We start from the raw sequence: 24,231 nt of genomic DNA, 5'->3' as shown, positions 1-24,231 counted from the left end.
GGGGGGCTGTGAGGGTATCCCTGCGAGTGGTGTGCAGGGGGCACTGGGGGGTATGGTGGGGGGGTGAAGCACAGGGGGGCTCTGGGGTATCCCTGGGGACAGGGATCAGGGGGGCTGTAAGGGTATCCCACAAGTGGGGTGCAGGGGGCACTGGGAGGGCGGAGCACATGGTCGGGGGGCAGAGCACAGGGGGCTCTGGGGTATCCCCAGGGGCACGCAGGGGGGCCGGGGCCCTGGCTCACCATTGATGGAGGCGTAGGCCCGGAAGGCCCCATCCAGGTGGTCCCACTCAAGAAGGCTGCAGCGCCCGGCGAAGGGCTGTGTGATGGCCACGTGCTGCTCCCCCTGGTACCAGAACGGCTCCACCGACAGCGCCTGGAAGGGCAGCGACTGGAACAGCGCCAGTGCTAGCGGGGGGCGAAGGTTAGACTGGGGCAGGGGGCAGCTGGGTGCTTGGGTTCATCCCCAGCTCTGCCCTCACCTCTGCTTCCTATGCAAGCCTTGAGACAATAGAACCCAGGAGTCCTGGCTCCCAGCCTCCCACCCATTCTAACCACTAGACCTCCCTCCCCTCTGGGTCTAGCGATAGAACCCAGGAGTCCTGAGGCTTCTCACACAGCCAGCTCCGGGGACTGCATATGGAGCAGTTTGTGTCTCACCAGGAACTGGGTTGAGATGCAGTGAGGGCCATGAGCTAAGAAGCATTTTCCCTTCCAAAGGGTTCACCCAGCGCTGAGATGCAGCCACCTCTGGGGTGGGGTAGCTGGGGAACAGCCACACATAATGTCACATAGGGACAGCTCATCCGGCGCTGAGATGCAGCCACTTCTGGGGTGGGGCAGCTGGGAAATAGCCACATAGAACACCGCACGGGGCTGGCTACCCGGTGCTGGGTGCAGCTGGCTCAGAAGTCCCGTACCGGTGGTAATGCAGTCAAAGTCCTGGAGGTGCAGCTGGCTCAGCTGGGTGCCATTGACCTCGCCTGGGCCCTGGCACTCGCCCAGCTCCGCGCTGGCATTGGTGCTGCTCAGCCACTCCACTAGCCACTTGATCCGGCAGTCGCAGTGGAAGGGGTTCCCCCGCAGGTCCCTGGTGGGAGAATCGCCCCGTGCGGGGCTGTGTGGGGCCGAGGCCAGGCAGCACGTCCCTTCCCTGCCCCTCCCCTGCTGCTGCCCCCTTCTCACATCTCATTTCTTCCCCCTCCTCTTTTCTGCCCATCTCTACCCTTCACCCCTCCTCCTCATCCCCTCCCCTACTCCTGACTCCCAGGCCCACCTCTGCCCCCCACTCACACATAGGTGAGGGCGTCCAGGCCCCGGAACAGGTGGCGCGGCAATGTCTCCAGCTGGTTGTGTGCCAGGCTCCTGGAGGGGGGGAGATGTCAGAGATGGGGAGGGCCCCTGGGGGGCGCACGCTCCCATCCAGCCACAGGGCAGGGGGCAGGATCCCGTGGGGACAGAGGGGTCCCAGTGTGAGGAGCGATGGGCTGGGGGGTTCCATTGGAGGGGAGCTGTCGGTAGGTGGGTGGGGGATGGGTTCCCTTGGGGGTTGTCCCATTGTGGAGACTCATTTTAGGGGTGACAGGAATGTCAGGGGGGAAGGGTCCCCTTGGGGGGTCACATCAGGCTGATGTTGGGGTCCCTGGGAGGGTGTTAGTGCCAAAGGATTGTGACTTCTGCTGTCAGGGATCGCAGGGGGATATCAGGGCTGGGTGTCAGGGGGTTTCTGGGGGGGTCTGTCAGTGTTGGGGGGCTGAGGGGGTCAGAGTCACAGGGGTCCCTGGGGTCTGGCGTTGGGGTGCTGGGGTCACTGTTGTCTGTCAGTGCTGAGGGGCTGGTGAGATCCCCAGGGTCCATTGGTTTCCAGGGGCTAGGGGGGTCACTGGGGTCTGTTGGTGCTGGGAGGCCAGTGGCCTTGGGCTGGGGAGTCACTCACAGATGCACAAGCCCCTTGAGGCCCCGCAGTGCGTTCTTGGAAACGGAGCCGACTTTGTTGTTCTCGATGAACCTGCAGGGGGCGGGATGGGGGACTCTGTCAGTGGGTCACCACCTGTGTGCCCCCTGCTCCCCTCCCCTCACAAAGTCCCCTGTACAGACTCCTCCCTGAACCCCCACCCCTCGCACACTCACAGATACTCCAGGTGCAGGAGTCCCACGAAGGCATCGTCCCTGATCAGCCCCAGGGTGCTGGATGTGAACAAGCTGGGGAGAGAGGGTGTGTCAGCGCCCGTCAGGAGCCCGAACTATTGACCCCCCTCAATCCCACCCCACAGCCCTCTGCTCCCCATAGACAGCCTTCTCCTGGCTCCACAAGGGGAGTGGGGCCTTATGGTTAGAGCGGGCAGGGACTGGGAGCCAGGACTCCTGGGTTCCCTCGCTCACTCCACCACAGACCTGCTGGGTAAATCTGGGAAAGTCATTTCACTGCTCTGTGCCTCAGTTTCCCCTTGCCCCCTATGTCTGTGTAGAGGGTGAGCTCTGCGGGGCAGGGCCCGTCTCTCGCTGTGTCTGGGCAGCACCCGGCCAATAGGACCCCAATCCTAGAAGGGGGGTGTGAGCATTCGTGGGATAATGGTGAGTGCCTCCCCCTCGCCCCCGCTGCCCCCTCTGAGCAGCACACATCCATTTGTACACTCACCTCCATATGCACTGGCTAGAACACATTCATTTGCACACTCACCTTCCCATATGCACTGGCTGACACATACTCCTTTGCACACTCACCTTCCCATGTGCACTGGCTGACACACACCCTTTTGCACACTCATCCCCTGTGCACACTGACCAGTACACACCCATTTTCAGGTGTCTACTCTCCCTGCACCCATGGGCAGCTATGCACAGACGTGACTCCCCCTTGCACACTAGTGAGTTGGGGGAGTTGGTCTCCTTACAGCAGCTGCAGGGACGGCGTCTGCAGGAAACTTCCCTCTCGGAGCTCAGTGAATCCAGATCGCACCAGGGACCTGGGGAGGGGAGATGGGGTGTGAGGGGGCTACAGGTCAGAACCAGCACCAGTACTGTACCCATCACCAGAACTCCCACAGAGAGAGCACAGCACCACAGGCAGCTCCAGAGCCAGAAGAGGAATCAAGTCCAGAACCAGCACCAACATCAGACCAGCACCAGCAGTCCAGAACCAGCTCCATCAGACCAGCACCGGCACCAACATCAGACCAGCACCAGCACCAGCAGTCCAGAACCAGCTCCATCAGACCAGCACCAGCACCAACATCAGACCAGCACCAGCAGTCCAGAACCAGCTCCATCAGACCAGCACCAGCACCACCAGTCCAGAACCAGCTCCATCAGACCAGCACCAACATCAGACCAGCACCAGCACCAACATCAGACCAGCACCAGCAGTCCAAAACCAGCTCCATCAGACCAGCACCAGCACCAGCGGTCCAGAACCAGCTCCATCAGACCAGCACCAACATCAGACCAGCACCAGCACCACCAGCCCAGAACCAGCTCCATCAGACCAGCACCAGCACCACCAGTCCAGAACCAGCTCCATCAGACCAGCACCAACATCACCAGTCCAGAACCAGCTCCATCAGACCAGCACCAGCACCAACTTTTGACCACAACCAGCACTAACATGAGACCAGAACTGACTTCAAACCAGTCCCAACAGCAAACCCAAAGCTGAACCAGAGCCAACACAGAACCAGAACCAACCATAGACCAGAACCAGCACCAGCCTCCTGCCAAGGCCCAGGTTCAACAGCACCATTGGGAGGCGCAGCCTGGAGGCCTGAGCTAAAACCAGCTGGGAGGACGACGTGAATCAGAAAAAGGTGGCTGATATTTGGACTCATTTCAGAGCCTCGGATACAGCCTGAAGCACCAACCTGTCACGGGGTGGAGGAAGGCAAAACCAACCCACTTTAGAGGGGCCGCGAAGGCGGGTCTATAACCTGTATAGCCACTGGAGAGAAGGAAGGGGATTGATGAGTATCAATCAGGGGGTTTTATGTTTTCCTCCATGTTGTTGGTGATAACGTTGAAGAGCATCATTTATCTTTCTCCACAGCCCAAAGGGCTCCTGGGACACATAAACAGAGGAGTCTCGAGTAGGGGCAGAGAGGTTATTGGCCCTGGTGTGAAGACAGCTGGACTCTTGTATCCAGTCCAAGAAGGAGGTTGATGAATTGCAGAGGGATCAGAGAAGAGCCACGAGGATGATTAAAAGACCAGAAAAGTCCAGAAGCTCCATCGCTGTAGCTCAGCACAGAGCACGTCCAGGGGTGACATGACCCCCACCTAGAACAGAGAGTGAGTAACCGGGAGAAAAGTCTAACACGGCCCAAGGACTGGGAGTGGAAATTGGACAATTTCAGACTGGAAACAAGGTGTAAATGATGACTAGTGAGAGCAATTAACCATGGGAGCAATTAGCAGCCAAGGGTTGGGGACTCTCTTCCACTGGCAAGGTTTCAGCCATGACTGGACATTGTCGAACATCTCTGCTCTAGGGATGACTTGGGGCCATTGTCCGGCCTGGGAGTCCCACGAAATGCTCACTATTGTCCCTCCTGCCTTGGAATCTGGACTCAAGCCAGAACCAGGAGCCTCCCAGCACTAAGCCAGCACCACTGTCAAAGCATGACTGGTACCAGTTGTCCTGGGTACCAGCACCAGAACCAGCACCAGCACCAGAGCCTTCCCAAGGGGACACCATGAGCAAGGCCATCAGCTCCACCCAACCCCCCGCAGCCCAAATGCCCACCCCAGGTGTGGAGTTGTAGTGGAGCTAATGAATGGCCCAGCACACACCAGAACCAGCACCTGAACCAGAACAGCCAGCAACCAATACCTGAACCAGCACCAACATCAAACAGAACTGCTCCCAGAACCAGAACCAATATCAAACGCGAATCAATAACAGAACTAGAACCAGCACCAGTGTCAAACCAGAATCACTATGAGAACCGGAACCAACACCAGAATCAGCATCAATGTCAAACCAGAAGCAGCACAAACATCCAAGTGGCAGAAATACCAGCAGTGACATTGAACCAGTACCAGAACCAATGCCAGAATCGGCTTCTCGCCAGGCCCCATACCAGGGCTGACACCAGTGTCCCACTAGACACAGCGCAGTCCCCTGCCCCAGCCTCAGCAGCTGCCACGCAGGTAAATAGACCAGAACCAGCAACAGAACTGGCATCAATGACTGACAAACCCAGCATCACTGAATCATAACCAGAATCAAATCACATCACAACCTCAGCGTCAAGTACCAAGGGATTGTGGGACAGGGCAGGGCGGTGAGGAGGAGGGTGCAGGGGTGGCAGAGGGATCTTACAGGGAGGTGATGTCGGGGGGCAGTCCTCGGGGGACCCCATCTGTCCTGTCACATAGTGCGTTGTCCTGGGTGCAGCTGCACACGATGGGGCATTTCCACCTGGGGGCCCGGTGCCGCTCACCCCCCCCACCCACCAGTAGCAGCAGCACAAACAGGGGGGCACAGGCCCAGGGTCCCCCCCGGCCCATTATCTGGCCCAGGGGTCGTGGGCTGCTCCCCCCTATACAGCCCTGGGACCCTCTTCACACTGGGGTCCTTATACCTATCTCTGAATTCCTGCTATGCAGCTCTCTGCCACCCCTCTAGCCACTCCTCTATCTACCCCCCCATCCACCCCTCTGTCTATCCATCTACCCCTCTATCCACCCCTGTATCTATCCAGCTACCCCCGTATGTGTCCCTGTATCTACCCCTCTATCCAGCTACCCCCGTATGTGTCCCTGTATCTATCCCTCTATCCACCCCTGTGTCTATCCAGCTACCCCCGTATGTGTCCCTGTATCTATCCCTCTATCTCTCCATCCGCCCCTGGTTCTGTCCCGCTGTCCCCCTGCGATCTGGGTCAGTTCGTGCTCCACCGTCCCTCTGTGCCTGCGGCCGTCCCTTCCTCTGTGAGTGGCAGTGCTGCCAGCCAATAGCTAGTCGGAGATGGGGGAACGGGGGGGTTGACGGGGGGCGGGGCCTAAGTAAGAAAAGGCGGGGGCAGCTCAATAGTCGGGCTGTGGGGGGAGGAGGCAGGGGCACTAGGACTCCTGGTTCTATCTTAGCTCTGGAAGGCAGTGGGGTTTATGGCTGAAGGGGGTGGAGCTGGAGCGCCAGTCCTGGTTCTATCTCAGCTCTGGAAGGGCAGTGGGTTTAGTGGCTGAAGGGGGTGGAGCTGGGGAGCGGATCCTGGGTTCTATCTCTGCTCTGGGAGGGCAGTGGGGTTTAGTGGCTGAAGGGGGGTGGAGCTGGGAGCCAGGACTCCTGGGTTCTATCTCAGCTCTGGAAGGGCAGTGGGTTTTAGTGGCTGAAGGGGGGTGGAGCTGGGAGCCAGGACTCCTGGGTTCTATCTCAGCTCTGGAAGGGCAGTGGGATCTAGTGGCTGAAAGGGGGTGGAGCTGAGAGCCAGGACTCCTGGGTTCTATCTCAGCTCTGGAAGGGCAGTGGGTTTTAGTGGCTGAAGAGGGGTGGAGCTGAGAGCCAGGACTCCTGGGTTCTATCTCAGCTCTGGAAGGGCAGTGGGGTTTAGTGGCTGAAAGGGGGTGGAGCTGGGAGCCAGGACTCCTGGGCTTTATCCCAGCTCTGGGAGTGGGAGAGGGTCCGTGAGTTAGAGCAGGGGTGGGCGCCAGGACTCCTGGATTCTAGCCTGGCCATGGGAGGGCTGAGCAGCTGCCTGGGTCATTCCCTGTTTGTGCCAAAAAGTGAAGCGCTGTGTTTCATGGAAACAAACCACGTGGCTGGAGTGAGGAGGTGGGGGTCACCCTTGAGTGATAGTGGGGGCAGGCTTGTATAATTTTTGGTGGTGCCCAGAATGGGTCAAAGTCCTGTCCCCCTCCCCCACATACACCTGCCTCAGGCTCTAGGAGGGAGTTTGGGTGTGGGAGGGTGCCAGTGCTGGGTGTGGGCTCTGGACTGGGGCAGGGGGTTGAGGTGCAGGAGGGGGTGTAGGGGACAGGCTCTGGGAGGGAGTTTGGGTGCTGGGTGCAGGCTCTGGGCCAGGGAAGGAGTTGGGGTGCAGGATGGGGTGTAGGGGACCAGCTCTGGGAGGGAGTTTGGTTGCTGGGTGCAGGCTCTGGGCCAGGGAAGGAGTTGGGGTGCAGGATGGGGTGTAGGGGACAGGCTCTGGGAGGGAGTTTGGGTGCTGGGTGCAGGCTCTGGGCCAGGGAAGGAGTTGGGGTGCAGGAGGGAGTGTGGGGGATGGGCTCTGGGAGGGAGCTGGGTGCAGGCTCTGCACTGAGGCAGAGGGTTGGGGTGCGGGAGAGGGTGAGGGGTGCAGCACATATCTCAGGTGGCTACCGGAAGCGACCCATACACCCCTCTGGCAGTGGCTCCTAAGTGGGGGGCTGGGGGGTCTACGTGTGTCGCTGCCTGAAGGGACTGCCCCCACTGCTCCCATTGGCTGCAGTTCCAATGGCAGAGTCGGCGCTCGGGGCAGGGGCAGCATGTGGAGATATGCCCCCCCAGGGGCTGCAGGAACATGCCAACCACTTCCAGGAGTGGTGCACTGCATGGAGCGAGGGCGGACAGGGAGTCACTTTAGCCCTGCTGCGCTGGTGCTGGTGGCAGCAGGGGCCCCTGGGCCCTTTAAAATCGCCTGGGGCGGCAGGCAGAGCTGGGGGAGAGACCCCTCCCTGAACATTGGGGAGCCAGCCCCTGGGCCCTGAATATTTCTGGAGCCTGGATGTCACCAGCCCATATAACTTGCTGCCCTGGGTGGGTGGGGGGGATGGAGTTAGCTGGTGAGGCAACGTGGCCTGCAGTACCCTGCAATGTGAGTCAGTTCCCCCCACCAACTAACTATATAACCCACTCAGCACCACCAAGCTACACTCACACATGCAGGCTCCACCCACAACCCCAGGTCACTGCCATTACAAAGAGCTAACAGGTGGTGTCAGTAGGGTTCAGAGTGAACATCCATGTGCTTGATGACCAGGTGCCCTGTCAGGGCTGGGACTGCATGGCTCCATCCTACACCTAATAAATAAATAATAATAGGAGATATACCAATCTTCTAGAACTGGAATGGACCTTGAAAGGTCATTGAGTCCAGCCCCCTGCTTTCACTAGCAGGACCAAATACTGATTTTTGCCTCAGATCCCTAAGTGGCCTCCTCAAAGATTGAGCTCACAACATTGGCTTTAGCAGGCTAATACTCAAACCACTGAGCTATCCCTCCCCCCCTGCTGTTAACCCTCTGCTGGCTGCAGAGTAGGATAATGATCTGCCATTGCCGCCAGTTACCAGAGGTACCCTGTACCCCTCGGACCATAAGACCCCACTCTCCTCCCAGAGCCAGGGAGAGAACCCAGGAATCCTGACTCCTGGCCTCCCCTGCTTTGATCCCTGGAGTTGCACCAGACACAAAGCCTCATAGATGGTGGGAACTGGGGGGTACAGGATTGTCACAATCTCTAGTGTAGACAGGGCCCATGTCCGTCTGCCCAGAGAGGGCAGGGCTCATGGCTGGTTAACCTCCCCCACCCACATCCCATCCTCTGCTCCAGGCGGCAAATAGGACATGGGCCTTTCCCCTCTAGGGGGCACCAGCTTTGGAAGGGCAGTTGGGGCTTGTTGTTCGAGTGGGGAGGGGCACTGGGAGCCAGGACTCCTGGGTTCTATCCCTGGCTCTGGGAGGAGAGTGGGGTCTAGTGTTTGGTGTGGGGCTAGGAGTCAGGACTCCTGGGTTCTTTCCCCAACTCTGCCTTCCCCCTCCCAGGCTGGTTCCTAATCTTCCTGGTATCACAGCTGTGCCCCCTCACCCAGAAATCCTGCTCAGATCCTCAGCACTGGGGTGGATGGGGGCAGGGACAATAGACCCAGCTGTCTGGCTGCCTGCCAGTCCCTGGGAGTGGGATCCCAGCCCAGAGCTGGCATTTCCCCTCACACAGGGGCCTTTGTCCAGTGGTCTGTGTGTGAGGGGGGCATCTGGGTGGTGGAAACACTCCCTGCAGGGAGATGCCCGGGGCACTGGGGAAGGAGGCTGCAGCTGGGAGGGGGATTGGAGGTGTGAGCATGGTTGGGGGGATAGGCCCTGACAATGGGACCCACAGCTGGATGGGTGGGGCGGGCCTGAGTGAGGCTGAAACTGTGTGTGTGTGTATCCCTGCTGGAGGGGACAAGCCCTGCTGGGCAGGGGCAGGGTGGGGGGGGGTAGCACCCTGTGCTTTCTTCGTGAGTGGGGTTGTGATCCACAACCAAGAGTGCTGACTCCCAGCCCCACTGCTGTAACTACTAGACCCCACTTCCCGCCCAGAGTCTGAGCTCACATGTAACTTGGCTGTGCTAAGCTAGTCAGTGACTGTGTGTGTGTGAAAGAATGGCAGGAATCTTGTTAGGTTTAATGACCACTCGACCCCTCTCCTTCCTGATCAGGATCCCAAAGCGCCAGGACATTAACATTATAACATTGTCCCTCCCCACCACACTCCAAAAACACAACCTCTCCCCTCCTTGGAAACTGCTGGATTTTGTGCTTTGAATGGATTTGTGATTCCACACACGCAGCCACCTCTGGAGCAGGGCACCTGGGGAACAGACACACATAATGCTGCATGGGGATGGCTCGTCCACCCTGAGATGCAGCCACCGCTGAGTTGGGGCAGCTGGGGAACAGCCATTTAGGACAGGAAGTCCTAACTAACCTGTGTCAACCAGGAGCTAGAACAGGCAATGTGAACAGGGCTCTGACCCGGACGCTGGGGTTCACACTGCAGCTTGGCCTATCAAACTGCCTTCATGCCTTGGGGTCTTTATTGGCCATGAAAGGGCAGGGTCCAGCATCTGTCCCAGCCCTGGAGGGGGGTGCATGGAACAGGAGGGATGATCCTGGCCAATGGTCACCCACAGTTCGATTCCACATGGAGGCAGCAGTGGGACTCAGAGGGAGGGAGCTGCCTCGCAGCAGCATCTTCTCCCTCCAGGGCCTGCCCCAGCCCCCCAGCCCAGTTTAATGACCCTCAGCTCCTCCCTGGCCAGCCTGCAACCAGGAAACAGAATCCACCCGGCCAGGCTATGCACAGGGACACGTCACCACCCCAGTCACACCCTAACACACTGTCACCCAAACCGCCACATGGATACCCTGACAAACAAACGCACTCTCATCCTGACAGCCCACTGATACCCCAACAGCCATAGCAATACCCTGACAGACTGTCACCCTTACAGCTACACCGATACTCTGACCCACTAACACACTGTCACTCTGAAAGCCATACCAATATCCTGATACACTGACATGTTGTCACCCAGACAGCCACACCAATATCCCTACACACTGACATGCTGTCACCCTGACAGCCACACTGATATCCCAGCACACTAGCACTGACAGCCACACTGATACCCTGACAGCCATAGTGAAACACTGACATGCTGTTATCCTGACAGCCACACTGATACTCTGTCACACAGATAGTGTCACCTGGCAGCCAAACTGATACCCTGACACACTTAGCACACTGTGCCTCTGACAGTCACACCAATATCCTGATACACTAACATGCTGTCACCCTGACAGCCACACCGATACCCCAACACACTGACATTGTCACCCTGACAGCCACATGGATACTCCAATACACCAAGCCAAGTCCCACACAGCCCCACCCACACACCCCACAGCCACATGGACGCACTGACACGTGTGACACACTGACACACTGACACCCACCCTCCCCGGGGCTGCTTCGTCCCACCCCACCCAGATCCCGCTATGGGGGGCAGTTACGAAATTCTGCCTGACTTGCCACCCTCCGCCCCCTTCCTCCAGACCCACCCCCACTGCCTGGTCCCCTCCCCAATTCCCTCAGTCCCGCCCCCGCCCCGCTGCGGGCCGGGCTGCGGGAGGGGCGCTCCCCGCTGTCCGGTCCCGCACTCCGCGTTCGGCCCGGCTGACAGCTGCGAGGGGAGCGGGGTAAGGGGCGGACAGGAGGCTTGGGGGAGACGCGGCAGGGGGAGGGGGAAAGTCCCGTGGGGGGAAAGGGGCGGATCGGCTGGGATCTGGGCAACGGGAGAGGGCGCTCTGCCCCCCCGGGGAGGGGGGTCTAAACACGGGCGTCTAGGGGGATCTAACCATGGGAGAGTCTAGCGGGGGGGCACTGCCCCCCAGGGAGGAGGGTCTAGGATTTAACCCCGGGGAGGTCTAATGGGGGGGCACTGCCTCCCAGGAGGGGGGTTTAACCAGGGGGGTTCTCACGGGGGAGCAGTGCCTGGGGGATCTGACCCCAGGGTGGTGGGTCTAACCCCGGAGGGGTCTAACGGGGGGGTCTAACCCCGGGGAGGTGGGGGTCTAACCAAGGGATTATTAACGGGGGCTCTGCCCCCAGGGTGGAGCCTCTAATCACTGGGGCTCTGCCCCCCAGGGAGGGGAACCTAACCATGGTGGGGGGTCTAATGGGAGGCTGCCCCCCAAAGAGTGAGTCTAGCCATGGGGGGGGGGTCTAACAGGAGGGCTCTCTCCCTGGGAGGGGTTTTAACCTCAGGGTGAGGGGGCTTAAAAGGTGGGCTCTTCCCCCCAGGGACAGGGGTCTAATCACAGGGAGGTCTAATGGGGGAGCTCTGCCCCCCAGGGAGGAGGGGTCTAACCCAAGGGAGATCTGATGGGGGGCACTGCCCCCCAGGGAGGGGCTTTTAACTAGAGGGGTTCTAACGGGGGGGGCACTGCCTGGGGGTTCACCTCCCAGGGAGGTGGGTCTAACCCTGGGGAGGTCTAATGGGAGGCTCTGCCCTCCCAGGAAGGGAGGTCTAATCACAAGGGGGCACTGCCCCCCAGGGAGGGGATCTAACCACAGGAGGTTCTAACGGGGGGGATGTCTAACCCAGGGGAGTTTTGGGGGTGCACAGGTGGCACCCGACTGTGCCCCAGGGACCCATCTGACAGGCCTGGTCCAGAGGCAGTTGGGAGGCAGCTCTCCCTCCTGGATCTCGGGGTCTCCCCATAGCTAAGTCCAGCCACGACACCAGCTCTGTCCCCACTGGGCCTGTGGTGCCCAATGGCAGTGAGTTCCACAGGCCAATGATGGGACAAAAGGCCCCATGTCCTTGGGCCAAGAGACTGGTGGGGAGACCCCCATGGCCTGGCCTGTCCCACTGATGTGGTCTCCCGCAGCCCCTTCCCCAGTGCCTCCCTCGGGGCTTCATTCCAGGTGGCAACCAGCACCTGGTGACAACTGTGTGGACAAGGGAGCAGTGGCAGGGGGAGAATTTAGGGAGAGGGATGGGGTGAAGGGGGTTGTGGGGGCAGTAATGGGGTAGGGATGAGGAGAAGGGGCGGGTATGTGGCACAAGGGTCAGGGGTCCCAATGCTGGGTCAGGGGACTTTCCTTCCCTCCTGAGCCGTGGGAGGGCCCATCTCCCAGCCTGGCACAGAGCTGCCTATGCAGCTGGTGGGGGAGTTGGAGGTGGGATCCAGCCGCTGTGATGTCCCACCGGCCCCAGAACCCCTGCCTCAGGCCCGCCTCGGGCCAGTCACACATGGCAGGACTCTAGGGCCAGGGTCTCAGCCCAGGCCGGGTGCCCCCTGGGGCTGGTAGCAACCTAGGCCCAGCTGAGATGTGAGCCGAGCCGTGGGTGCTGCATGCCAGGCCAGCTGAGTCAGGGGTATTTATACTTCAGCACCGTGGGGCCCGGGTATATTTAGACAGGCTGCCGGGGAGTGCAGAGACCCACCAATCCCAGCTGGAGCTAGAGGGGGTGTCTAGCAGCTCTCCTCAGAGACGGGGCACAGACAGAAGGTGAGTAGGGGGCCCTACTTTAACCACAAAACCCTCTCTGCTCCCAGAGCTGGGAGAGAACCCAGGAGTCCTGGATCCCAGCCCTCCCCTGCTAGTCACACCACGCAGGTCCCTTATCGAGAGCTCCCATCCTGTCCGGGGCTTGTCAGGCAGCCAATCCAGCCGAATTTAGCTGCCTTAATCTCTGCCCCTAAGCCAGTCCCCGCGGCCCACGATAACGCCCTGTCCTGCTCAGCCGCCAGCGAGAGGCCCAGGCCCGAGCACAGGGGTAGGTGCAGGGAGCTGCGGGTCGGGACTGAGGGTCACTGGAAGAGCTGGGGGAGCCCAGGGCTGGCATAGCAGGGACTGAGGGTCAGGACTGAGGGGCAGCAGAGCTGTGAGTGGGGGCAGCCCAAGGCTGGGATAGCAGGGGGCTGTAGGTCGTGAGTGAGAGGCACTGGGGCAGCTGGGGCTTGGGGTGCAGCGCTAGGATAACAGAAGTGCAGCTCAGGACTGAGGGGCATGGAAGAGTTGGGTGGAGCCAGGCCTGGGACAGCAGGGGGCTCCGTGTTGGGAGTGAGGGGCACCGGTAGAGCTTGGGGGGGCAGGGCTGGGGTGTGGGTTGGGGGTGAGGGGCACCGGTAGAGCTTAGGGGAGCAGGGCTGGGATAGCAGGGGTGTGGGTTGGGATAGCAGGGCTGGGATAGCAGGGGTGCGTGTTGGGAGTGAGGGGCACCGGTAGAGCTTGGGGGGCAGGGCTGGGATAGCAGGGCTGCAGGTCAGGAGTGAGGGGCACCGGTAGAGCTTGGGGGGCAGGGCTGGGATAGCAGAGATGCAGGTCAGGAGTGAGGGGCACCGGTAGAGCTTGGGGGGCAGGGCTGGGATAGCAGGGGTGCGGGTTGGGAGTGAGGGGCACCGGTAGAGCTTGGGGGGCAGGGCTGGGATAGCAGGGGTGCGTGTTGGGAGTGAGGGGCACTGGTAGAGCTTCGGGGGCAGGGCTGGGATAGCAGGGGTGCGTGTTGAGAGTGAGGGGCACCGGTAGAGCTTGGGGGGCAGGGCTGGGATAGCAGGGGTGCGTGTTGGGAGTGAGGGGCACTGGTAGAGCTTCGGGGGCAGGGCTGGGATAGCAGGGGTGCGTGTTGAGAGTGAGGGGCACCGGTAGAGCTTGGGGGGCAGGGCTGGGATAGCAGGGGTGCGGGTTGGGAGTGAGGGGCACTGGTAGAGCTTGGTGGGGCAGGGCTGGGATAGCAGGGGTGCAGGCTGGGAGTGAGGGGCACCAGTAGAGCTTGGGGGGCAGGGCTGGGATAGCAGGGGTGTGGATTGGGAGTGAGGGGCGCCGCTAGAGCTTGGGGGGGCAGGGCTGGGATAGCAGGGGTGTGGATTGGGAGTGAAGGGCGCCGGTAGAGCTTGGGGGGGCAGTGCTGGGATAGCAGGGGTGCAGGCTGGGAGTGAGGGGCACCAGTAGAGCTTGCGGGGCAGGGCTGGGATAGCAGGGGTGTGGATTGGGAGTGAGGGGCACCGGTAGAGCTTGGGGGGCAGGGCTGGGATAGCAGGGGTGCGGGCTGGGAGTGAGGGGCGCCGGTAGAGCTTGGGGGGCAGGGCTGGATTAGCAGGGGTGTGGGCTGGGAGTGAGGGGCACGGGTAAGTTCGGGGAGGGGGCAGGGAAAGGATAACAGGGGCTGCGGGTTGGGAGTGAGGGGTGCCAGCAGAATGGGGGTGCTGCGGAGTCCTGCAGAGGCAGGCCCCACAGGTGCTGACATGTAGTGGCTGTGGGGCATGCAGGCTGGAATGTTCTTTGCTCTGTGGGGAGTGGCGGGGGGACATGCAGCGCTGGGGGGGGCCGAGGCGTAACTCGGGGTTACGGGTGCCCAGTGCCAGGGATTAGGCTGGCAAATGCAAATCCCCTGGGTTAACCCTTTATTGGCTGTAGACAAAGCAGGGACAAATGGGAGTGGTTATTCCCCCCCATATCTCAGAAGGGGGTCCTCTATCTGGGGTGGGTGTAGAGACCACAGAAATCCCCACTCCCCTTCCTACCATGTGTCACCGCTGGCAGGTTAGAGCAGGGGGCTGGGAGCCAGGACTCCTGGGTTCTCTCCTGGCTCTGGCAGGGGAGTGGGGTGCAATGGTGAAGGGGGGGCATGGATGCAGCCAGGGGAGTGGGGTGCAATGGTTGAAGGGGGGGCATGGATGCGTAGCTGCAGGCTGAGCAGTGCTGGGTGGGGAGATGCAGAGGGAGGCTGGTGTGACTCAGTGTCCAAAAGGCGTGAGGCCAGGCCCAGGGTCCTCTCTCCTGCCCCCTCCTCCCACCCTGGGGTCTCCTGGCTTGAAGTGGGGGGCAGGGTTATCATCTGCAAACACTGCTGGCAGGCTGGGGGGGGCACAAGGCCACATCTCTATGGTAACAGACCTTTGGCCCCCAGCAGACCCACCAGGCTGGGGCTGGGTGTGAATGACCCTGGCCCTGCCCCCAATCCTGCCATGGATTGTACCCCTGCCATAGCCCCACCCCCAGTACCTTCCATTCCATCCCCCCAGTCTCCCCTCACTCCTGCCATCAGTCCACCCTGCCCCCACTTACCTCCCTCCTGGCCCTGCCACGCCCCCCACCAGCCCCTGTTTCTTCCCTTCAGCATCCTCCCACCCAGCCCTGTTGCCCTGTACCTCCCCACCCCTTCCATGCCCCCCCCCAGTTGTCCTCCCAACCCCAGCCCTGTGCCCTGTACCTCCCACCCCTTCATGGCCCCCCAGCGTCTCCCACCCCAGCCCGTTGCCCTGTACCTCCACCCCGTCCATCCCCAGTGTCCTCCACCCCAGCCCTTGTGCCCTGTAACCTGCCTCCCCAGCGTCCTCCCACCCCAGCCCTGTCCCTGTACCTCCCCAACCCCTTCAAGGCCCCCCCAGCATCCTCCCACCCCAGCCCTGTCCCCTGTCCCTCACCACCCCTTCCTGCCCCCCAGTGTCCTCCCACCCCAGCCCTGCCCCTGTATCCCCACCCCTTCTCAAGGCCCCCCCAGTGTCCTCCCACCCAGCCCTGTTCCCTGTCCCTCACCACCCCTTCCATGGCCCCCCAGCGTCCTCCCACCCAGCCCTGTCTCGTGTTCCCTCTCCACCCTCCATGGCCCCCCCCAGCGTCCTCCCACCCCAGCCCTTCCCCCCACCCCTTCACAAGGCCCACCCAGTGTTCCTCCACCCAGGCCCTTGCCCCTGTACCTCCCCACTCTTCCAAATCGCCCCCCAGTTTTCTCCCACCCATCCTTGCCCCTTGTTACCTCCCCACCCCTTCATGGGCCCCACCGTGTCCTCCCACCCAGCCCTGCCCCCTGTACTCCTCCCCCTTCCATGGCCCCACAGTGTCCTCCACCCCAGCCTTGCCCCTTTGTACCTCCCCACACTTCCAGCCCCCCCTAGTTGGTCTCTCCCCCAGCCCCTGTCCCCTGTACTCCCCACCCTTCATGGCCCCCCAGTTGTCCTCCCACCCAGCCCTTGCCCCCAGAACCTCACCACCACTACCTCCCACTGGCCTCGCCCTGCCCCTCAATTACACCCCCACCCCTGCCACTGCCCACCCCTCAGTACCTCCCACCCCAACCCTGCCAATCTTCTCCTGCCCTGGCTGCTCCTGTTCCTATGTTCCACTCCCTTCTCCCCCTGACCCTCTGTCCCTTGGTGTCTCAGCAGGACAGACATGGGGACGCGGATCCTGCTGCTGTTCTGCTGGGCCCTGCTGGGAGCAGCCAGTGCTGGTGAGTGCCGGGGGCAAGAGAGAGTAGCGGAGCCCCCAGAACCTGGACCCCAGCCCCAGGGAATGGCATGTTTCTGGGGACATAAGGCTGCCAACTCTCCAGGATTGTCCTGGAGTCTCCCGGAATCAAAGATAACGGCATGTGGTTTTATCCAGGAATTTAGCTAACCAAAGTTGGCAACCCTATGGGAGAGAACCCAGGAGTCCTGGCTCCCAGCCTTCTGCTCTAACCACTAGACACCTGTCCCCTTGAGGAGAGCACCCAGGATAGTTCCACCCCCCTCCAAGCGGTGGGTCAGGAACTCGGGGTGCTGGGTTGTGGCTGCACCCCGGCTTGCAGTGGTTTCCCTCACGCACAGGGTTTGCAGTTTGGTTCAGGGCTCCAGCGCCGTTCCCACCGCATCCAGCGCTGCTGGGCTCCAGCTGCTCCCTGGGCCCTCAGTGCTCGGACACCACCGCTGCCCCCCGGCTGGCTGTGCCAGCCTTGCCCCCTCCTCCCAGGCTCTGGGTCACTGGGCGGGGCTGGGGATTTTGTGCACCAACCAGCTCGGGGCTTGGCGGGAGCCCAAACTGCAGATTCAAAAAGCTCCATCCACTCACTCAATGGGGGGGACATGGGAGACCGCCAGTGTGGGCAGCACAGCCTGGGGGAGCTGGGAGCGGGGTGTGCGTCTGGAATCCCAGCAGTGGGGCAGGGGTGGGAGGAATCACAGAAGCGGGGGGGAAGGGGAACAGCGGGGCGAGTGGGGAGGGGAGGAATCAAAGAAGTGGAGAAGTCCCAGAAGCAGGGAAGGGGCAGTGAGGTGAAGGTGGGGGGAAGGAATCCCAGCAGCGGGGGAGGGAGGGAGATCTAATCCCAGCAGTGGTGATGGGGGATGGGTGTGTGGCTTGGGGAGGTCTAATGGTTACAGCAGTGAACAAGGATTCAGGACCCCTGGGTTCTAATCCCAGCTCTGCGCCAGACACCCTGTAGGACCCTGGCACCCATTCCCTGGGCCAGCCAGTCCCTCACCCTGGGGCTGGATGGGAGCCAGCACCCCCTGAAGGGCTCCAGCAGCTCAGCACGTCAGTGCAGATGTTCACTGTGGTGCCCGAGGGGCTCCCTGGTCAGTGTGTGGGGGACCCCCCCAACAAGCAGCCGCTGGGCAAGGGAAGAGTTGGTCCATCTGCCTAGCGCTGCCTGCACCAGGCTGGGGTCGGCTTCACTGCGGCTTTCAGGGGCGGGGTGCACCCCTCAGAAATGTAGCTACTCCCAAGGGAAGTTTTCACTTTAGACCAGGCCTAGGGGCCAGGACTCCTGGGTTCTGTCTATGGCTTGGGAGTGGGGTCTAGTGGTTAGAGGAGGGGGAGGGGATTGCTTGGCTCCAGGGCTGCCCAGAGGATTCAGGGGGCTTGGGGCAAAGCAATTTTGGGGGCTTCTTCCATAAAAAAGTCGCAATATTATGGAATACTATATTCTTGTGGGGGCCCCTGGGGGGCCTAGGGCTTGGGGCAAATTGCCCCACTTCTCCTCCCCACCTCGGGGCAGCCCTGCTGGGTGCCAGGAATCCTGGGTTCTGTCCCTACCTCAGGGGGGATCAGGACTCCTGTGTTCTGTCTATGGCTTGGGAGTGGGGTCTAGTGGTTGGAGGAAGGGGAGGGGATTGCTGGGCACCAGGAATCCTGGGTTCTGTCCATACCTCAGGGGGGATCAGGACTCCTGGGTTCTGTCTATGGCTTGGGAGTGGGGTCTAGTGGTTGGAGGAAGGGGAGGGGATTGCTGGGCACCAGGAATCCTGGGATCTGTCCCTAGCTCCGGGGATGTGGAGGGGGGGATCAGGACTCTTGGGTTCTTTCTTTGGTACTAGGAGGGTACTAGGGCCTAGGGGTTAGAGTGGGGGGGTGTGCAGAGAGGTTAGAGTGCACTCCGTGTCTCTGTAGCATCCCTGAATCCCAGGACAGAGAGATCCTTAATGCCCCCCCCCCCTTTCTCTCTTTCAGAGCCTCCCAAGGAGCACGACCCCTTTAACTACGGTGAGTTGGAGGGTGCCAGGGCGGGCGGTAGCTGAGCTAGGCCAGGAGCCGGCACCTGCTGGGAGTGGGGTGGAGGGTGTCTGCTTGGGGCGCTGGGATGAGGTCTCTCTTTGGTACCAGCTGCAGCATCTCAGGTCCGGCGGCAGGGAGCAGTGCATGTCCGCAGTGACGCACGCCCAGCGGGGCCCAGCCCCTCCAGCAGGGGGCGGCAGGGACATGTGCAATGGCTGTGCATCTGTGTGTCTCTTTGGGGGGGGCAGGTCCCTTCTCCCCCTGAGTCTGTCTCTCCCCCCAGACTATCAGTCCCTGAGAATTGGAGGCCTCATCTTTGCCGTCATCCTCTTTCTGCTGGGAATCCTCATCATCCTCAGTGAGTATCCAGCGCCCCCTGGAGGGGAAAGGCCCCGTGCCCCATCCCCCTGAGCCAGCCAGAGAGGAGGGGGAGTTTTGTGGGGGCTGGTTCCTCTGTGTGCTGCCCTTGGGGCTGATTTGACACCAGGTCCCTTCAGCCCCTCATCCAGAGCTTTGGCTCTGTCTGTATCTGCAGGGGGTGTGTGTGTGTGGGGCTAACCTCCACTGTTCCCCCAGCCTGGTTTCATTAACCCCTTGCTGCCCAGCCTGCTGCTACTCAGCACCCCCCAACCTGCCAGACCCCACTCCCCTCCTAGTGCTAGGACAGAACCCAGGAGGTCTGCCCCCACTGCCCTGTCCTGCCATCTCGCTGCCAAGGGGGTATTTACTGTTTTATCTTTTCTAGGTCGACGCTGTCGTTGCAAATTTAACCAGCAACAAAGGTAAATTTCCTCCCCCCCACCCCCGCCCCCCAGCAATGCACACTAGGGCTGGGACAGGAGAGAGGGGCTCTGGCAGAGCTGTGCAGGGGGGGAGCTCAGTGCTGGCTTGGGAGTGAGAGGCACGGGCTGTGGGGGACCCGTGTAATGCTGCTGTCCCCCCAGGACTGGTGAGCCAGACGAGGAGGAAGGGCCTCTCCGAAGCTCCATTCGCCGTAAGTACCAGGCACCCCGCAGCCTCCCCGTGTGTTGGATTAACACCTGGGCCCACGAGGCCTGTGCCCAGGGGCCCCGGTCAATTTGGAGGCTCCTGCAGGAGTGGCAGAACCTGTGTAGAAGGTGGGGGGGCACCAGTGCCTGAAGTGTGGCCCTGCCTCCTGCTCCTCCTCTTTCCCCTGGGGCCTGCGGAGCCTGGGTCAGTTGTGGGGAGTCCTGGACCCTCCACCTGCCCTGGGTGGGGGGACCCAAGAGGAGCCCCTGGCCTGCCCCCCTGAGGAATGCCACCCAGGGCGCCAAGGTCAGGGGGTGCCGGGCTGAGGTGCGTGCTGCTGGCTGGCAGAGGTAATATGGGAAGGCACCCAGATTTTTCCCTGCTCTGGGGCGGAGGGAGGGGGGGAGTGGTGATGCACAGATACCGCTTGCTCCCCACAACGGTCCTCCAGGCCCTGTAGGGGGTTGGGAGGAGCGAGGAACAACACAAGCCCTCCATGTCCAGGTCACTTTCCTCACCTGGACTGTGCTGCGAGGAATCAGGAGCTGCTGCTCTCTGCCCTTCCCTTACAGAGCCCAGGTGGGGGAAGTGACCTGACTGTGGGGAGCTCCTGGCTCCCCCCTTCACAGCCCTCTACGGGGCCCGGAGGAGCAACATTGGAGGCGGGAGGGAGCAGCAGTGCCAGGCGCTCCCTGCAATCGGCTCAGTTTCCCCATGTAGGTGCAGATGGGAGTGCGGGGGTTGGGGGTGTGGGAGCACAGGGCAGGGGTTGGGGATGCAAGGGGGCACAGGGCACGGGTTGGGGGCATGGGGGGGATACAGGGCCGGGGGTGCATAGTGTGGGGGGCAAAGGGCTAGGGCAAGGGTTGGGTGCACGGATGACGCAGGGCAGGGGTTGGGAACGCAGAAGGGGAGTGGGGCCAGGGATGATGGGGGGTGGGGAGCCTGTGGGCAATGTGGGGGGCAACATGCCCACAGGGGCCAGGGGCACCATTTTATCTAAGGTCAGCCCTGGGCTACTCTTACAAGGGCCTGGCTCCAGCTTCTGGCCTTGCTTAGCCTGGCCAGAGGGTGGGGCCGAGGGGGGGGGAGAGGAGGAGCAGGGGGTAGGACCCCAGGGTGACTGGGAGACCCAAAAGTTCTTTGTGCCGAGGGCCCCAATAATCTACCTCCGGCCCTGGGCGGCTCTGTGTGACACACGCTGGGGAGGGCGTGGCCAGGATGCCGGGGTCCTCTCCCCACCCCCCGCAGGGCTGGGCTGTCTAGGATCTGACCCCAGATCCCCCCAGGCAGAACCTCACCCCAGGCACCTGACTCCTTGGCTCTTCTCCACAGGTTTGTCCACCCGGATGAGATAGGTGGACCCAGACGCTGGTGAGTGGGGCAGGGGCAATGGCTGGGATATGGGGCCCTTTCCCCCAGGGGAGCTCTAGCAGTGCCCAGTTTGTGCCAGGGCTGGGCCCCGGCACCTCTGGGTTGGCTTCATTCGTTATGAGTGTTAAAAAATCCCTTGAGCTCCGGCACCTCTTGCACTCCCAGTTGAAGGCTGGGCACTGGCTCTCATCTGGCCCCAGGGTGGGGGACTGGCTGGCTCTGGGAGGTGAGGAATGGGGCCTGGGGTTTTCCCCCTCTAGAGAGTGCCAGCTCCTATGAGTTCTGTGGGCCCGAATTCCCACTGAGGCAGTCATCCACATTACACAGAGACCAAGGTTGGGAGCCAGGACTCCTGGGTTCTATCCCATGCTCTGTGGGGAGGGTGGGTTTAGGGAGTTAGAGCAGGGGGGCTAGGAGCCAGGACTCCTGGGTTGTCCCTTGGGTGGGGCAGTGTTGCTCACTGTCCATACATAATCCCTTCCCGTTTGCTCTCTGTGCAGGTCTCCCCAAGGCGCAGACCCCTCCCTGGATATGAAGAGTGACCCCCTCTTCCCCTGCCCCATGCTGCATAGTCGTAGCACTTAGCCTAGACCAGGCCCCCGCGCGCTGATTGCAGCCCGGAGAATCTGAGCCAGCTAACAGGGGGTAATAGGGACACACACACACACAGCAGGTCTCATCCCCTCCAACAGGGGGCAGTAGGGACACACACACACACAAACACACAGCGGGTCTCATCCCCTCCAACAGGGGGCAGTAGACACACACACACACACACACACACACACACAGAGCAGGTCTCATCCCCTCCAACAGGGGTTAGTAGGGACACACAAGCACACCAGGTCTGAGCCCCTCCAACAGGGGCAGGCAAGAGACACACACACAAATACGGCAGGTCTCATCCCCTCCAACAGAGGGCAGTAGACACACACACAGATACACACACACACACACACACACAGAGCAGGTCTCATCCCCTCCAACAGGGGTTAGTAGGGACACACATGCACACCAGGTCTGAGCCCCTCCAACAGGGGCAGGCAAGAGACACACACACAAATACGGCAGGTCTCATCCCCTCCAACAGGGGGCAGTAGGGACACACGCACAGCAGGTCTGAGCCCCTCCAGCAGGGGCAGCCGAGACACACACACAAACACAGAGCTCAGGGCTTGTCCCCTCCAGCAGGGGGTGGTAGGGACGGACGACAGACACACACACCGGGCACGTCTGATCTCCGACAGCAGAGACATACAGAGCAGGGCCTGTCCCCAGTAGCAGGGGGACACCCCCATTCTAGGGGTGCTGTCGTTGTGGGCTCTGGGCAGCGGTGCCAAGAGCCCTGTGTGTGAGGGGTGCAGGGAGGGGTGACTGGGGGGTGGTGGCAGTCGGGGTCCCTGTTGAAGTGTCCATCATGGGGCTGTGGTGGGAACAGCTGACTCCCACCCCTGGGTCAGGGCTGATCCCCTCCAGCAGGGGCCAGTAGAACCCCCCCAGCCTCTGCAAGTGTCCTTGTGTCCAGCCGGGGGCGCTGTCTGTAGTTGCTGGCCGGAGACGGCTTCCCAATAAACGCTACCTGCCCCCCACCTGCCTCCTGGCAATTACTGCCTGGGGCGGGAGCCACTGCGTCAAGCACTGAACCCCTCCCCACCCCTGGCCTGCACTCGCCACCCCCACCGCCAAGCTTGCCCCCCAGCTCTGTCAGTATCCCTCACTCGCAGCCTGTTGCCATCCCAGCCCTGGGCTCCCCCCAGCTCTGCTGATGCTCCTCACTCCTGAGGTGACCTTCAGCCCCCCCTCCCCTCCCTGGCTCTAGGTCACTGGTGCATGGTCCGTGATCGTGGACAGGCCATTCCAAGGGTGCCATGGGGCAGGGGCTGGGCCAGCTGGAGAAGCTGCCCCAAGAATCGTACGCTGGGGGTAGGTCCTGTCTCAATACCCGGCTCGGGTTTGGTGGGATCCCAGCCTGTGGCTGAGTCGGTGCTTTCTCTGTGTGTGTGTGTGTGTGTGTGTGTGGTGGTGGTGGGGAATGGGGCACGGGGACCCTGATTCCTGGGAGGTGCATGAGCAGACACAAAGCAGGTTTGATCCCTTCCAGCAGGGGGCAGCAGGGGACGGACACACACACACACACACACACACACACAATTTGTTAGGTCTCAGCTCCCATGTTGCTAGTCCTTGACCCAGCAGAGGGGTCCATGTGCCCCAGGTCCTGCTGCTGCTCTCTGATCCCCCCCAGCACGAACGCCAATCCCCCATTGCAAATGAGGACTGTCTCCCTCCTTCTGGCCAGTAGGAGGCAGTATCTGCTTGAGATTTTACCCACAATCCCCCAGAGCTCTTGGCCCAGCCCTGCTCAGGCTAGGGACAGCCAGAGGCCTCTCTGGATTAGGCTGAAATGAATGCAGATATACAAATGAGCCCAGGTAGTGATTTGCATACATTTATATCCCCACCACCACCCCCGTAGCCTTCACCCAGTTTGGCCCATCAACTCCTGTGGCTGGTGGATCAGGAAACCACTTGGTGCCTCAGTTTCCCCTCCCTCACTGTGGCTGTTTAAAGCGAGTGCTGTGGGGCAGGGACTGTCTCAGGGTACGTCTTCACTAGCAACGGTAAAGGGCTGTGTGGTTAACGTGGCTGTGTAGTCACGGCCCCAGCGCTCTCACTGTAAGAGCCACACCCCCACGAGGGGAGTAGTGCCTAGCGCTGGTGCACGGTCTACACTGACACTTTACAGCGCTGGAACTTGCAGTGCTCCGGGGGAGGGGGCTGCGCAGTAAAGTGCCAGTGTAGACAAGACCTCAGTGTGGGTCTGTGCAGTGTGTGTGTGTGTGTGTGTGGAGGGGACGATATGCACACAAACGAAGGCAACTTCTCTGATGAACGGGTTCTTCCACGTTTGTCCGTGGGAGGGGGGTGTCTGTGCATCTTTGACTGATCCCAGCTCTGTGAGTGGTGAGATACCTAACGCAGAGTGATGGGCACATGGGGTGGCTCTGAGATGGTGGGGAAGGGAAGTATATGGGGCTGGTGGCTGCATCACGGTGCTGGACAGGCTATCTTGCTGTGGTGTTATGTGTGGCTGTTCCCCAGCTGTCCCGCCCCAGAAGTGGCTGCATATCAGTGCTGGGTGCACTGTCCCTCTGTGGTGATATGTGTGGCTGTTCCCCAGCTGCCCTGCCCCAGAGGTGGCTGCATCTCAGTGCCGGGTGAGCCATCCCTCTGTGGTATTGGTGGCTGTTCCCTGGCTGCCCTGCCCCAGAAGTGGCTGCATATCAGCACCGGGTGCACTGTCCCTTTGTGGTGTTATGTGCAGCTGTTCCCCAGCTGCACCGCCCCAGAGGTGGCTGCATCTCA

At 61.3% G+C, this 24,231-nt stretch overlaps 2 protein-coding genes across 4 annotated transcripts in view; one reads left to right on the top strand and one right to left on the bottom strand.

Annotated features, from left to right (window-relative positions):
• The window catches only part of LOC116834258 (leucine-rich glioma-inactivated protein 1-like), a 50,764-nt gene that overhangs the window by 3,219 nt on the left and 23,314 nt on the right, over positions 1-24,231 (bottom strand). Inside the window, exons 1-7 of one of the 3 annotated variants that reach the window (XM_032796237.2) lie at positions 5,314-5,869; positions 2,894-2,965; positions 2,130-2,201; positions 1,936-2,007; positions 1,293-1,364; positions 920-1,089; positions 243-407 (exon numbers count right to left, since the gene is read on the bottom strand). In XM_032796237.2, coding sequence (XP_032652128.1) covers positions 243-407; positions 920-1,089; positions 1,293-1,364; positions 1,936-2,007; positions 2,130-2,201; positions 2,894-2,965; positions 5,314-5,501 — 811 coding nt within the window. In that variant the 5' untranslated portion in view covers positions 5,502-5,869. Of the gene's footprint in view, positions 1-242; positions 408-919; positions 1,090-1,292; positions 1,365-1,935; positions 2,008-2,129; positions 2,202-2,893; positions 2,966-5,313; positions 5,870-24,231 lie in introns of those variants that run through there. The other 2 variants (XM_075071163.1, XM_075071162.1) reach the window with 2 other exon arrangements.
• LOC116834259 (uncharacterized) lies at positions 10,719-22,454 on the top strand. The gene is made up of 9 exons (XM_032796240.2): positions 10,719-10,934; positions 12,635-12,753; positions 16,413-16,477; positions 18,457-18,489; positions 18,785-18,859; positions 19,247-19,283; positions 19,446-19,495; positions 20,827-20,865; positions 21,366-22,454. Exons 1-8 carry the CDS (start codon positions 10,734-10,736, stop codon positions 20,847-20,849), a joined length of 603 nt encoding a protein of 200 aa, XP_032652131.1. The 5' UTR covers positions 10,719-10,733; the 3' UTR covers positions 20,850-20,865; positions 21,366-22,454.

The sequence above is a fragment of the Chelonoidis abingdonii genome, chromosome 11 (assembly GCF_003597395.2).
Source record: "Chelonoidis abingdonii isolate Lonesome George chromosome 11, CheloAbing_2.0, whole genome shotgun sequence".
NCBI lineage: Eukaryota > Metazoa > Chordata > Testudines > Testudinidae > Chelonoidis > Chelonoidis abingdonii.
Note: the sequence above shows the minus strand (reverse complement) of the source record. Positions and strands in the feature narration are given on the sequence as shown.

Coding starts and splice junctions, on each gene's coding strand:
- LOC116834259 (XM_032796240.2), top strand. CDS start 10,734: ATGGGGGGCAGTTACGAAATTCTGCCTGACTTGCCACCCTCCGCCCCC. Junction 18,490..18,784: donor GCACGACCCCTTTAACTACG/GTGAGTTGGAGG, acceptor CTCTCCCCCCAG/ACTATCAGTCCCTGAGAATT. Junction 19,496..20,826: donor TCTCCGAAGCTCCATTCGCC/GTAAGTACCAGG, acceptor TCTTCTCCACAG/GTTTGTCCACCCGGATGAGA.